We start from the raw sequence: 16,829 nt of genomic DNA on the forward strand, positions 1-16,829 counted from the left end.
TGCCCCCGACCTTCACTCATTTCGCCGGGACCTGAAAACTTGGCTCTTCGAGCTGTTTGGCCCAGACTGAGGGGTTTTTAATTTTAATTGGGTTTTAGATTTACTTGGGGCTTGAATTTAATTAATTGTTTTAATTGATTTTATTTTTTGTATTTTATGGTTTTAACTGCCCTGTAAACCGCCCTGAGTCCTACGGGAATAGGGCGGTATACAAATTCGATAAATAAATAAATAAACTAAATTTAAGCAAGAATGGCTGACTTACAGTATATATCACACATTACACCACAAGGCAAGCACATACTTACAGCTCCTAAGTGGTGGAGGGAATAAGTAAAAGTACTTATAGAAATTGAAAACAATTTCTAATACTTATAAATATATTGACTGTAATTATCAGTTGGGCACAGTGGAAGGAAATAATAAAATTTATAACTAAGTAGTTTTTAAATAATATTTTATTGAATTTTCCCTTTTCTATATATATATTTTCTTTGTGATTATTTGTATTTAATTTCTGAATAATATAAAATACTTAAACATGGATGAGATCCAGACTTAAAACACTGAAGAGATCCCTGGAATCATTGGCATTTGGGTAGGAAAGTATGTTTTTTTCTTACCTGTTTCATATTTGTAATTAATACTGCAACCTCGTTGATTATCAGATACAATTTTCTATAATTTTTTTGTTAATTTCGGAGATGGAAAGTGAACAAGTTAAAGAAACAATGATAAGGTGGGTGAACAATTTTGGTTATACAACTAGAAAAATGGCAAAAATTATGGGAGAGAAATTATAAATTGACAATGTCAACTTTGTATAAAGAAAATCAATGTAAAATGTTTTATAGATGGCACCACTTGCCACCATCAAGATTAGCAAAAATGTTTTAAAATATGTCAGATGCTGGAAATGTAAACATAATTCAGGCATGTATTTGGTAAAGCAAAGTCCTATTGGAAAAAGATACATGCTTGGTTAGAAAAAATGTTGGGAGAACATGTGGAATCTAAACCTGAATTTTTTTATTAGTTATAATGCCAGAAAAAAATTAATAAACAAAGATTATATTTGGTTTATTTTTATTTTATTTTAATTCCATTTATATCCCGCCCTTCTCCGAAGACTCAGGGCGGCTTACAAGCTTAGCAGTAGCCTTCATTCTATGTATATGCCTGCTTATTAGGGCTTTCACACACACCCCAAGCGGCATTATTACAAAGTCAGCTTAATTGCCCCCAACAGTCTGGGTCCTCATTTTACCTACCTCGGAAGGATGAAAGGCTGAGTCAACCTTGAGCCTGGTGGGATGCGAACCTGCACTAATTGCAGGCAGCTGGTGTTACTTAAGGAGGCATTAGCCCACTGCTCCACCAAGGCTCTTCCACATGTCACAACAGCAGCAAGAATAGTCTTCGTGCAATACTGGAAAAATGAAGGAGTACCACCAGAGGAAGAAATTTAAAAAATATTGGAATGCACAGAGAAGGACAGATTAACTATGAGATTGAAAGATAAAGAAACAGAATACTACCAACTCTGGGAGTCATTCTACAAATGGCTAGAGGAAAGAAACAAGGATTAGGAATTGATTATGTATTACTGCTTTTGAATCCAGACAGCATGCTGGTTGAAAAATTAACATATGTATGTAAGAGAAAAACTAATAAAATCTTTATAAAAAATATAAGATACAATTTTCTTTGTATAAAATACAAAATGCTATGAAGTGGCTGCTGAATTAAATTTCTTTTACTGCAGCTGCTATGAGAAACAATTTTTAATTCCACTTTCTCCCCATAGAAAATATATTAACAGAAGAAAATGTGAAAATTCAATTGAATGGATTTCATCAAATTCCATGGATTTTTGTAGATTATAATTTGTAGCACCCAGGAGTACATTTGTTAAGAAAAATGTATGACACTTTTCAGATATTTTTATTAAAAAAAATCCTTGCAATAAAATTGCTTAGAACTCACAGTCCTTCAGCTTTTACAGTTGCAATATTTTACTAATACAGAATAACACAGTATCACATATTTACATTATAATTCTCTATATAACAAAAATAGCCATGTTTTACTACCAAATAATGTTTTTCCAATATTTCTCCTGACCCTCACTGAGTTACTGTCTCAAATGAAAAGTACAGAAAGGACAACAATAAAGAAAAACCATAGTGTCTTCCTCTTGATTTTAGGCAAATCCCTTTAGTGATAGCGTCTGACTCCCACATTTTCCAAGTGATATAAAGTGCATTGGAAAGGAAGGTGAGAGACATTTAAAAAAGCTACAGAAATAAAGTAACAGGAAATATGCTAGTGACTGAAATATATTTTGCAACACTTTACTGAATATTGTTGGAAAACAAATGCTTCACAAGCCACTGGTGCATTACATAGGCATACACTCCACATAATATAGAAAAAAAGATCTGTTTTTAAAGAAAGCCTTTGCCTATGCAAATATTAATGGGCGATCGTGATGATTTCCATCTTCCTCTCTATTTTGCTAATCAAGTTGAAGAATGAAGACTAGGCTGTAAGTTATTGTGCTGGATTGTTTTCCTCTGTCAAACCTGGGGGGGAAACCCAGAATAGCTGAAACTTAAAAGATTAGTAGGCTTCTAGAGGAGACTTAGTCAACAAAAACAGCACATGAAAACAAAAACAACTCTCAAGCATGCAATCTGTTCTAACAATTTCATTGCCTTAGGTTTTTCTGTTTGTACAATCAATTTATATAGCACTTCACATATTAGCATGACTCAAGTATTTGGAATGGCAAGGACAGATTACAGTATTCTTTCTTCTGATGATTTTAGCCACCCCTGACTTCTTCAGAAAATTGGCTTGCTACTGATCAAGACACTGGTCAGCAGAAGCACTGACCCTGGTCATCTTGATTTGCTCTTCCTCTAGGCAGAGATTGTTAACAAATAACAGGTTTGACGTAATTCAACTGGGAGATTCGGTTTTGTCCTCTGAAACAAGGCAGAGAGAAAGCTCAAAGCCAAACCATGGCTTCTTTTTAATTTGCAATTTGTTTTCTTCCTCCATTTGTAGGAGCCAGGTTGCTTGTTTGCTAATAAGCCAAAATTCTGAAGAGTTCTGGTTTACAGTGTCATATTCATGTGTGTATGTAATCTCCACTCTCTATACTGATGTTAAAGCACAGTTATACATTTTTAAACAATGAATTAATGCTACAACAACTGTTAGATGAGTGAAAGAGGAAATGGCCTTATGGCTTTACAGAATGCTAGGCAATCAGCACAGACAGAGCTGAATCCAGCTTTAAACAGAAAAACAAAGGTTTTCCTGAGCAAAATTCTGAAGAGCAAACAGTACACCTGAATAAAACTCAGCACAAGTGCTGTCAAACGAGGCTCCTCATTCAGATATAAATTGGGAAATATTCCAAATCCAGCAAATAGAAGCAATTTTTGTTGAAAAACAGAATTTGCAAAAAAAAGCAGTTAGAAATAATTTAGTTGCCATAATTTAAAAGGAATTTTTCTAGTTTTGTTTTTAAATTGGCATTTGCTGGTATAGTGTGCAGTCTATATGATACAGCAGGAGAAAACTTTGGAACTATTAGTGTAATCCAAATATTTTTGTCTTTATTGATGAAATTCTTTATCAAATGTTTTTGTGTTTATAAAGTACTTTAAATAAAAAATATTTTTGAGAAATGGATGGAATGTACAGTCTAACAAGTACAAAATTATTTTAAAATGCTAATAAGTACAAGGAACAACTTGCTATAAAAATAACAGCCCTTCCCACCCACCAAATCAATTCCTGCTTTACATTTTATTCTATTTATAAAATGGTAAATACCTTCATCAGGTGGCTTAGCCATGAAAAAGGGAAGAAAGGATACTATGTACATGTAAAAAACATTTTGATATTTCACATCAGTAAACCACTGCAGCAAAACAAATGGGTAACATTTGATGCCTTCAAAACAAACAAGATACAAAAGAAGCAAACAGGAAGAAAAATGTTCAATTTCTTTTTTTTAGTCTTCCACACATACATTCTTGTAAGAGACATTTCAAAAAAATATTTGCTGAGGATGGTATGCTATAAATATTGGATTTTTCAAGAAGCCTTTTAGTATTTTCCATACAATTTCCTTTTCATCTTTTTTTTAATAATAATGGACATTACTTTCCCCTCAATCCCACTTGTGGATGATTCAGCATTTTTACTGGTGAGATTAATTTCCAACTACTAAAGCAACAGATATATTAAGAGAGAAGTTCTAAAAACTGGAATTTTTACAGCAGAGGCATTCCTCTGCTATGTAGCTGTTAGCAACTATCATCATCATCATATCAATTACTTCAGTTGAAAAGAAGAAGTTTGTTACAGCTCAATCTTTTTTCTGTTTGCTATTATCCTATGGCCTGCTTATAACAAATACTTTTTTTAAAAAAAACAAAAACAAAATGTTGTACTAAACCTGTCTCAGCTGAAATCCTGTATATGAATACTTGGGGAATGTTTCAGTAGAGTCAGAACTACATCTGTCAGTAAAATAGACAGGATTTTTATATAATTTCCAGCAATATCTGGTGTTTCTCTATGTCTGTACATATGCTATCCTCTGAACTGTGTTTTCATTTATTATTGATTTGTCTGGTTGCCAAGGGAAGCACATTCAGAAGCATGATTTCTCTTCCAGCTTTCTGTAACCGATAATATGTTCAAGTAGATACTGGAAAAGGCATTGTTTTGTGCCTGCTTCATAGACTTCTTGGCAAAAAATACACTTGAGGTGGCATCAACATTGCATCTACGGATCATGACGCAGTTTGTTAATGGCATGCTAGAAATACTTAGTGGGCCGTGATTTTTGAAAGAACTACTGAAAAATAATATCTCAGTTTTTCACCAACTGTGTACTGTGCAAACGTTAAATAGAACTACATTCCGTATATGGTAAGCAAGAACGGAGAAAGATTTTATAAGGTCATACAAGCTCAAATAAGTCTGCTCTTAATACTGATGAAGTTATTAGAATTGTGCATCGGCAGAGATTGTTCTGTATTATTAAATTTGATTAAATAGATAATCCAATGTAACATCGTATACATTCTCACAAAACCAGGTATATATAGCAACAACAGCTAGCAAAAGATTTTGCTGTCTACATTATAAATAAGTTTCCCCTCCTGTGTTTCATGTGCAATAGCTCATGATGGACAGGTCTTACTTTAATGATATAGTGCTACCTGAGGACAGCATGGTCATTCAGAATATCTGCAGTTTGCCTTCCAACATGTTGCTACGGTTATCACATGGTTGATCATCAACATACAGTCCACATTTAGAGCATTTCACTACAATGCAATAATTATTTGTCTTGTCAAAGCTCTTGGTGGCAGAAGTAGAAGTAGAAAGTCAGTCCAAAAACCTTAGAGGTCCCATCCGGTTGCATTCTGGTTCAATAGTTAGTGGGGTTTAAGCAACCTGTAGACGTTAGGCATTTCAGAGCAAAAAGCATTAGCTTCTAATATCCCTTTCACCTTCTCCCTGCATTTACCCTATTCAAGTTGGCTGGGGCAGGTTATCTTGCCAGAACTCTAACTGACTTTATGCAGAAAACTATATCAGATTGGGGACTATTACTCAGTGGTCTATCTTTGCAATTTTTCAGATCCTTTATATACATTTCTATATCTATGCCTGAAAACTATTGTATTTAGAAAATAATGTTTAAATGATTTTCTGGGTTATTCTATTTTAATATCAGCTACTACTTAAGACCTCTTCAGTAAATTGGAAGATTAATAATAAATCCAAAACACTCAATAGCTTTAGTTCATTGGCACTAAGCACGTTCTCAGACAGCCAAAAAACAAAACCCAGCAACATTTAATTACTGATTTCTTTAGTTCAAAGAAAGAAGTTACAGATGATAAGGGATGTTCTTAGTTGAATACTGCTAGTCTAAATTAATGACACAGGGAGAAGATATCTTTCTAAAGTAGTGCACAATATCAGTATTTTCCAATTACATATAGTTTCTTCCATTTATTAATGTCCAGTTCTTGGACACTGCCTGGATAAGTCCCTGCAGATTTTGTAGCAAGGTTTTTCAGAGGTGTTTTGCCATTACCTCCTTCTCAGGACTGAGAAAAACTGACTAGCCCAAGATCACTCAGCAAGGTGGAACTAGAACTCATGGTCTCTTGGTTTCTAAGCTGATGCCTTAAACCACTGCACCAAATTGGCTTCCTTAGAGTATTACATACTTCCCCTATTTGTTACATTGGAAAAGAAAAACAATCAGACTTAGTGCAAAGTCACACATGCTGTTCATTGACCATCTATCTACCACCAGTATATGCGCCATAATGACTTACTGCTTAATATGTCATTAATGTTAAGCCTCAGATAACATGGAAATGGTTGGAGTGAGAAAGGAGAAACACGGGCAGGCTTAGGGACAGTTTACAAGCTAATATTTTTGATTATCATAACCCAACTTTGCAGTTGGGCTGGATGCAGATGGACAACATGGTTTAACATGTCAACAACCGAATACAGCAAAATAGGCATACTTACTGCATTTTACTGCAACACTGTAGATAACATAAAGCTGAACATGGCCACGTAGTAAAATCACGTTGAAAGTTGACCATACAAGATTCAGACTTTTGCCCCTGACTAATTAATATAGTATCTCACATGTCATCAAAATGAATTGAACTGAAGACAGGGATGCTTTATATTTTTAAACAAGAATATACTGGAACAGTGAGTAGCCTCTTCCAATATTAAAACAACTACATCTTTATAATCGGACAGGTACGTTTTCACAGGCAGTTAACAATATGTGGCAGCACAAGTTATGCCCACCAAGATTCCCTTTGTATTAGTACAGGAAGATTTATTTTTACTCAATTTGAATCAAATATCAATAAACAGAATACTAATATTTCTAGATTCTATGTTGTTTCAGAGTCAAACAGAACTGCATCAGTTTGGGGGAAGATTCCTCATTATGGGACAGACTGATCTTTCTCAGTGCTGTTTTGTTGAAAGCAATGATATTAAAGAGACCAATTTGCTTTCAAAATTGCAGTTTCGGTGCTTATAATAAATCAGATGCCACAGCAAGCCTTGATACAATGTAAATAACTGTCTTTCCTAGGTACACTCATTTTTTTTACTTGCACTATTCACAAGACCAAAACTAGGTTTCATAAGATGTTTTCATTCCCATCCCAAACAAAGAAAGATGGAAGCAGATGGTATCTTCAACGTTTTCCACTTTGGGATTTAATGCCAGTTCTTAGCACTGTCCCAGGTGGCATTTCACAAAATATGCTGGAATCCAAAGGTGCTCTGGGATAGGAAGAAATGGCATAATGAAATGGCACTAAAAGGTTTCCAATTTTTGTGGAAAACGATAAAATATGCGGGATACAAAGCTTGGCCATTATTTCATTGTTCAGTTTCCTAACAGAACAGCATATTAGGAAAACTAAATGCAGAGAGAGGGAAATCAGAATATAAGAAAAGTAACAAGAGAGTACATGGGATAATTTCAGAGGTTAGCAAATCTCTGTTTTCAAGGATTTAATATTGCCATTATTTCTGTCTTTGGATTCACCAGCTGGAGGCTGATACAGAAATCAGACTTTGGGATTTGGAAACATATGGGGCTAAAAGTTCAACTATTGAACCAGGTTGCAATGCATAGTCTTTTGATGAAGAAACAATACTTTGATCAAATGGCAATTTAAGATGGGGAGGGCCTTTTGCAGCTACTGTTCACTATACAGGTATTAGGAGTAGATACTGATCTATAGCCAGTTACTCGGGATCCATTAAGTAAATCTAGATCTACTTTTTGCTCACCTATGGATGAATTCTTATAGTACTATTCTACTAAAGGAAGAAAGAACAGTCTGTGTCTATTCAGTTTATAAGTACAAGTGACTATGTTACCTCTGTTTATCTACCGTGATTGAAATTACTATTCTTATTGTCAGAAGTATTAGCTTAACCTTTTGTGACATAAAATAAGATGAAAAGTCCTTCTTAAGTACTTTGATTAAAATACGAATTGTTCATCTGCATAAATAGCACACCCCATTAAGCGATAGCATAAAACAAGATCGCTTAAATTCCAGCAGCTAATGGCACTTATTTTCAACATATATTAGTTAGAGAAAAACAACTCTTAGTGAATTTGGTTTGAATGTTTCCGTTTTAAATTGTGATTCAGAAATAAGTTTACGAATAATCACCTCTTGATTTACATCTAAACTTATCCAGGTTTATCCTACATACTCCACATCAGGAGCATAAACAACAATAAAAGGTGTTTGTAGCGTATTTTCACACATCATAATAAAAGTGCCTGAGACTTTCTGAATAATTTTAAGGTGAATTTAAATGTGGTACAATCAATTTAATTTAGGGGTATTTAGTAAAGCAGTTCATTCTTAGTACAATGTTATTCTTTCCTAGGAATGAAAGGATCTCCCCGAATTGGATTACTGGTTATTTATCCAACAATATTAAATTGGAGTTATATAAATAAAGATCATGCTGTGTCTGAGTGTCCTTTTCCACAATCGTTGAAAAGTTCCTTGGAAACTGGGAAAATTTTTACTTGTAAAATAAGAGTAACTAATAATGTTTTTTGAGAGGATAAAATTATTTTCAAGCTATACCTTGTGTGATAAACAATCTGAGTCCATTGGTAACTACCTTAAATTACCATACCCCTGTTGCCCTCCTATAACATTTTTCTTTCCATCTAATCACAAATATTATCAATAAATTCCACTCATTCATAGGTCAGAAATTTCTTGGGAAAACTTTTTTTAAAGTAAAGCTAATTTCATATCAATCACTGTGAAAGCCATTAATGCATGAAGAGTATATAGTGGTACAAAGAGCCACATATATTGGTTGACCTTTAATTTCATTCTGATTGTTGTCTCCACGCATCTTCTCTCACTCAGAAGTCATACATCAATGTCCTAAAGCTCAGAGTGGGACCCAGCAGGATTAAATAACAATTTGCCAACCTCTATCAAACCAGCCTCTGTTTTCCTGTCTGGAAGATCCTGGAAGCACAGATCTCCAAGGGCCAATTTTATCTTAATAAAAAGAGTCTTCAAATCAAGTCAAAGTTGGAAGCACCATTTCTTCCTGAAGCCATGCTTTCTTTATGTAGAAAATGCCTGGCATTCATACATTTTTGTGTCACACCATAATGTTCAGATCTCTGAACTGAATATTTGAATAAGCTTGGGTTATTGAGAAGAAAGAAAAATAATGTCCATCAACATCAGCTATAATCATTTTCTGGTATCCCTTTTGTTTTAAAAAAACCCACAAGAGGTGTGTGTGTGTGGGGGGGGGACTTCATTTCAGTTATAGGATTATATGGTTCTAAGCCACCAAGCAGGGGCATATTCTTCTGGCACCTGGATTAGAACAATACATTTTCAACTTCTGTTTTCAATGAAATGAACAAATATAATTGATAATGAAACTGCATCCAGGCAGACACGTCTGTTACTATTGCTTTTCATGACCATCCCAGAATGGAATTAACTGGAGTTCGCATAATCTTCCGGATGTCTTTGCAGGTCATACAATTACATATGTGCACGTGTGTATATGGGTATTCATGTATACACAACTGACCCAAATCTTACATATGTGCACATATGTATATGGATATTCATGTGCGTACCACAACTGATTTCTTCTTCCTGCTACTGCCTGTTAGTTTAGTAGAAGGATGTTTTGATAGTTTCCTTTTTTCAGGATTTCATCTCCTCGCAGTCTGGATCAGTGGAAAGCTCCACATCAGAGAGTCCAACCTCCATTGCCATAATCAATGAAATATCTGAATCACTACTAACTGCTGGTTCTTGCTCATCTGAAAGAAGAAAAAAAAGATTAGAGCCAGGTCTTTCATCATTTACAAATCATCTTCACACCTTTATTTTGTTCTTGTCATCTGATTTTGAATAAGAAAACCCATCAAAGTGTAAGTCCACAATATTTTTACAAGATCAGCTCTTACATTTGAATGGCATCATGAAGTCTATATTTCCAAAAGTATATAGATTCAGGACAAAACATTATTAGGATTATTCTTGCACATTCAATTTCTTATACTGGGAGCTACAATTTGGTGGCAAGAGGAGGTGACTGGAAACCTTGAGGGAACACATGTACGTCTGGATCTTTAGGTTAGATACGCCTGATTTCTTCAATTAATCAATGTCTGCTAGTACTGGCTGTCAGAGGTAGACTGGGACATAATCTGCAGTAAATTAATAAGGATTATTGATGTCTAATTAATATTATCACAAAGTCAGTATCATAATCTTGTCTCAATTTTTAAAATAGATGTAGATAATTGTTCTGGTATTTGGTCTTTCATGAAGTGAGTGAAAATCCACCTTCACAAAACTAATGATAGAAAAGTTAAGAGGCTCTTCAATGCATTTTTACATCCCTCTGTGAAACTTTATCCAAAAGTAATATTTTTCCCCCTAATTGTTTTGATGTGATCTCTGAGAAGAAATCTGCTAACATCTCCATTCAATAAATTATGTGCGAAAACACAAAACATTTTCATCTTGGGAGAGAAAATAGGCATTTGTCAAATACCTATTAATCTTTAGGGAACAATTGTGCTTTGCAGAATATGCTTTAAAAAGTATGGTTAGGTCATTTATGATGAATACCAACAACTGTAATTATGCCTCATGAGCAACCAATGCAGATATTTTAGTACAAACCTCATATATTTCCTATTTGTTGCACAGCTTAATTTACTTGCCATTATTTGCACCATTTCCAGACATTTTTCAAGGGCAACCTCGTATAGGCTATATTGCAGTAATCAGGATGGGATGTTACCAGCAATGTGTAGCCTACATGAAGTTGGCTTTGAAAAATCTGGAAATTACAAGTGGTAAAAATAATGACAGGTAAATCACTAAGCAGTACAATACATTACTGTAAAATTATTAAGCTTATAATTGGCCACAGCTGGAACTAGTAATTATATAATTAAAGTCTTTGCCACAGCCACCATTTGCAAATCCAATGACAGTACTTGCTTTTTCAGGGGGCTTGCTATCCTATCCAAACAGGCTAAAACACAATAACTTTGTCTCATGGCTCAGAATTCAGACTCTGGCAAAGATGCTCTAGTTGAACCTGTGGATTGTAAACTTCAGAAATTACCTAGCCAGGAATTACTTGGAGCTGATCAAACACAGGTACCATCAGAACAGCTGGAGTAGTGAGATGATGAGGTATGAACCCCAAGCCCTTGGACTCTGAGTAGAGTGGAGTAAAGAATAAGAATGCTCAATGAGGCTCCTTGCTAAGCAAGGGAGTAACTGTCTTGATTAAAGATAACTTGGTCACAGCCCTGAGCTACCTTTGTTCGAAACAACTGTCTGATCTCTTGCTTTAATGCAGGGGTCTTCAAACTTGGCCCTTTTATGACTTGTGGACTTCAACTCCCAGAATTCCTCAGCCAGGCAGGCTGAGTTCACACAGTTGAAATATTTGATAGGTGCTTTCTTTTGGAGTCTTAAGTGGGAAAGCCTGAATGGAAGGAACCCTTAAAAGAAATGGGGTCAACTTTTTACAAAAGATTCAAAAGTTTATATTGATCAGGTTACATTTTTCCTGGAGCCTGTACATGTTTAAGGCATCAAAGAGCAATTTGATCCTTCTCTACATGGAAAACCTCTCTTTTTATATAGATAGCATTAGGGAACAGCATTATGTTGACTCAGATTCTATATTCTACATTGAAAATGGACACTTAGCCTAAAACTAGTAGTATAAAATATTATGTTTCAAAACAAAATAATTGCTTTTAAAAATTTCTTTTTTAGAATTTCCACTGCAAAGATATAGTTATTTACATCTAAAATTACCAATAGTCAATATTCAGCAACAAATTTTCATTTTAAATTACACAAAAGGTTTCCTTAGGAACAACTATATTCAGTACAAAACTAATTTATGCTCATGGCTCTTCATGTTATTTTCAAGAACTACAACTCCGTCTCTGAAATGCACACCCACATGCTAACCAGTGTGTACCCATGTTGGATCATAGTTACTGAAACAGTGAAAAGCAGAATGCCAGATGCATAACGTCAATATGTAAATGCAACAAACCACCAGAAGGTAATTTGAATTTTTATGCAAATATCCTGAATATACAACTGGGCCTTGAACAAAATACCACAATATGGAATTTTCATATTCAGTGTTCTACCCACTTAGTTCCATTATTCAACTTTCCCTCCCCCCCCCAAAAAAATAATATTATGTAATACTTGTTTCCAGTTTCTATATGTGCACATCTCTTCTATCTTTTATTTTAGTCACTCTACTTCATGTTTCCTGGTTTTTACTTTTCCTAATCATTCTACTCCATGCTACGTCTATAAATTTCCCCCCAGTTTCCCAATATCACGCCATACTATTTCTTCTTCAATTTGATTGTCATTTCTCTCCTTCTCTCAGGCTATCAACATTTTATTTCACTATGTTATTGCTAAAATATTTCCTCCTTTTATGTTTTTGTTTAGATAGTTTTCTATCTTTTCTCTTCTTGGAGTTTCCCCTGAATATAGGATATTCTCTATTTTTTTTCCTCCATCTCTGTATGCATGAGATTATTCTATTCATTTAATAGAAATGTAATAGGAATTGTGGTGATTTTATGTGCCTTAGGACAGGGATCCCTAAACCCTGGTCCGTGGACCAGCAACAGTCCACGGCATGCCAGAAAGCAGGTTGTGCAAGAAAGCAAAGCCCCATCCAGGAATGCAGGAAGCACACAAAACCATGGCCCCTCTGGTCTGTGGAAAAACCTCTCTCCATAGAACTTTGTCCCTGGTGCCCAAAAGGTTGGGGGCATGGCCTTTGAAGGTACATCAAACTGATATATTTTGATGAGGGCCATAAACATTCATGAAATACTATTAGATCTTTAAACACAGAAACATGACATGCATGCATAGAATACTGGAAACAAAAGAATGGAAGTTTGGGCCTAGCACTTTGCATTTCTATTCTGTATATGATTTGGGTAAATTTATAATGAAATCTATGTTATTTAAGCAGTGCTTTTTTTGTAAAAGAAAAAGGTGCCGGAACTCACACATGTCATACAACCTACCTTGCCTACCCTACAAGGTTCCATCCAAAAAAAGGTGCCGGAACTCCGTTCTGAGCGTTCTATGAGGAAAAAAGCCCTGTATTTAAGTAAATGCAGGGTTTTTTTGTCATAGAACCCTCAGAACAGAGTTCCGGCACCTTTTTTGAATGGAACCTTGTAGGGTAGGCAAGGTGGGTTGTATGGCATGTGTGAGTTCCGGCACCTTTTTCTTTTACAAAAAAAGCACTGAGTAAATGTATAATGAAATCTGATCTGATTTATGGTGTCATGCCATTATAGCTGACAGCCAGTAAAAGGGAATGGTAGCACAATGACGTGTAAATTGGCAATAGCTTATATCACGTATACACAACTGAACGCCTTGGTATGAGCTGCATGCCAAACCAGCAAATGCAGCTATTGCTAACATTACACTGTAGCTGAGCCAAATTTAACATTCTGTAACTTTGAGTATTTATATAGATCTCCGTGAAACAAAAAGCCTTCGCATAAATGGTTTCAGAAATCCAATGGGAGTAGATTCAACAATGTTTCTAGTGTGTATTTCAAAGGGCACCAAATCGCTATTTAAATAATCCTTATGTTCTGAAGTGTTAACATTATTAAGAGAGAGAAAATCTATCTTTTTTTTATCACTAAAAAGGAGGCTGGTAAACTATTTGTTATTTACCTGGGATATTGTTGGGACCAAAGTATCCGTTTTGCCTTTAACTAATTTGAAGTCAGCATCTATTCAGACATTAGACAAGGCTATCTTTACTACACTGTGAAACATAGTCAATTAAACCATTGATCATCCTCTGTATATTATGACATAATGTAAGCATACAGTCTGTTCTTACATATTCTAAAGTAAGTGATTCTTTTTAGCACAATGGACACCTTGCTTTGTATATCGCATGCTTTGTGTAGTGCTACTGACAGTTTGTTAGTTATAAAATCAGCATTTTTGCCTTGGAAAAGTCTGGCTCCCAATGTATCTCCCATAGTAAGTACACTTATAACTAAGCAGTTATATTATATTCAGGGACATTTCTCTCTGAGTAAGCATTGCTTCATAAAGAGATGCAACAACACAACCACTTGTTAATGTTATTTTAATAAAAAACACAGAGGAAAGATGTTCATATGAACCCATTTTTCTCCAATCCGGCATTCTCCAGATGTTAAGTCCAGAACTCCCAAAGTGTCCAGCCAACATCTGAATTTTGGAAATTATATCTTAACACATATGGAGATTACTAAGATGAGAAGATTGCATAGAGATGATCCTAAAAATACATTTTTGGCCATATTATATTTTTTAAAAAAATGCAATTATTTAAAGCTATATTTTGTGCCAAATAATTGAAGTCTGTATTTAAAAAAATAATTGCATTTATTACTTTAGATTTTCCTACAAAAATCTAAAAATAAGCTTTTTTTTAAAAAAACTTATTTTCCACATGGAAATGTTATTAATCATGTAAATAACTCAGAAAGCAAGAATAAGAAATTTCAAAGTAGGATTTCAATTGGAATTTTTTACCTTTGAAAAGGTAAACCATCTCTGCAACCATTAGAAACCACTGAAAATATATTTTAAAGACTTTTTAGTTTTATGTAAAGTGCCTTAAAAAGTAATATATTTGCACTTCCATTGCAGGGAACTAACTACCATCTAACAATCCTATTATTATAACTTTACAAATTAGGAGGACTGTCTGAAAGGTCCTGACACCCACAGCCTGTAGTTTGATACCTATAACCTCTGATCTTAATGTGATGGAACCAAATCTATGTCATGACAACAAGAGCAAAAATTGAAAATGAATGAACTCTTGAGTTGATATTTTAGAAGGGCAATGACCTGTGTTGAACTCTAAGCACTGTAAATAGGCAGCAAGTTAAAAACTAAAATGTTTGCTGTAGCTAAAGCACAGCGTTTCTAATATGCAGTTTTGGAAAGAATAAACCTTAAGTGCAAAGAACTAAAGCGCTGCACAACATATTCCTTCATAAAACAGTAGATCACATAATGGACTCAGAATCAGTCCTCCTGAGAAGCCAGAATCATCAGACTTTGCCTCTCCTCAATGCTCATCTAGCAGCTCTTGCATCATCCAGTCGCACACAGGAAGTTGAGCCACAGCAAATTTAACCTTCCTCACTCTTTCAGCCATTTTAATTCTAGCTATTCATAGGAAGACATAAGAGACAGATATTCCAGCTGAATTAAAGCTCTGCAGATTGCTATTAAAAGTTCCAGATAACTATTTTTGTAATGTTCATTTTTAATTTTAAGCCTGAGGATAGATCTGATCTCTAAATTACTCTAGGAATGAGGGTGAAAGTTTGTTCTCTGAGCTTTTGGGTTGGTTTCCGAACATTTAGTTACCAGGCTAGGTAACATATCTTCAGTGGAGTTTAGGGGATGTCAATGTTCTTCTGTAGAATAGAATAGAATAGAATAGAATAGAATAGAATAGAATAGAATAGAATAGAATAGAATAGAATAGAATAGAATATTTTATTCGATTTATATACCGCCCTTTTCCCGAAGGACTCAATAGAATAGAATAGAATAGAATAGAATAGAATAGAATAGAATAGAATAGAATAGAATAGAATATTTTATTCGATTTATATACCGCCCTTTTCCCAAAGGACTCAATAGAATAGAATAGAATAGAATAGAATAGAATAGAATAGAATAGAATAGAATAGAATAGAATAGACCTTGGAGGTCTTCTAGTCCAGCCCCCTGCTCAAGCAGGAGAACCTATACCATCTGAGACAAGTGACTGTCTAGTCTCTTCTTAAAAATCTCCAGTGATGGAATGCCCACGATGTCTGGAGGCAAACTGTTCCACTGGCTAATTGTCCTCACTGTCAGGAAGTTTCTCCTTAATTCCAGGTTGCTTCTCTCTTTGATCAGTTTCCAACCATTGTTTCTTCTCCTGCCCTCTGATGCTTTGGTGAATAACGTGACCCCCCTCTTCTTTGTGGCAGCCCCTCAAATACTGGAATATTGCTATCATGTCTCCCCTATTTCTTCTTTTCTTTAGACTAGCCAAACCCAACTCCTGCAGCCATTCTTTGTATGTTTTAGTCTCCAGGCCTTTGATCATCTTAGTTGCTCTTCCCTGAATTTCTTCAACTCTCAACATCTTTTTTGTGATATGGTGACCCAAACTGGCCACAGTATTCCAGATGTGGTCTTACTAGGGTTTTATAAAGCGGTACTAATACTTTGCATGATCTTGATTCTATGCCTCTGTTTATACAACCCAGGATTGTATTAGCTTTTTTGGCTGCTGCTGCTCACTGCTGACTCATAGTCAAGTGATTGTCCACTAGAACTCCAAGATCCCTCTCACAGTTACTGTTTTTAAGCCAAGTCTCATCTAATCTGTACTTGTACCTTTGATTTTTCTTGCCTAAATGTAAGACTTTGCTTTTTTCCACATTGAAATTCATTTTGTTGGATACGGCCCATTGTTCAAGTTTGTCAAGATCTTTTTGGATCCTGAGTTTATCTTCTGCGGTGTTGGCTACTCCTGCCAGTTTGGTGTCATCTGCAAATTTGAAGAGCCCCCTTCAATTCCCTCATCTAAGTCATTTATGAAGATATTGA

The 16,829-nt window shown here is 35.0% G+C and overlaps 1 protein-coding gene across 1 annotated transcript in view; it reads right to left on the bottom strand.

The window, feature by feature from the left end:
- Positions 1-9,809: 9,809 nt before the first annotated feature.
- Positions 9,810-16,829, bottom strand: part of RNF150 (ring finger protein 150) — a gene marked incomplete at both ends in the record, with an annotated part of 123,651 nt that continues 116,631 nt past the window's right edge. The window contains one exon of the mRNA XM_083366966.1: positions 9,810-9,928. Within this exon, the coding sequence (XP_083223092.1) occupies positions 9,810-9,928 (119 nt within the window). The remainder of the gene's footprint in view (positions 9,929-16,829) is intronic.

The sequence above is a fragment of the Vipera ursinii genome (genome assembly GCF_947247035.1).
Source record: "Vipera ursinii genome assembly, chromosome: 7".
NCBI classification, from domain to species: Eukaryota; Metazoa; Chordata; class Lepidosauria; order Squamata; family Viperidae; genus Vipera; species Vipera ursinii.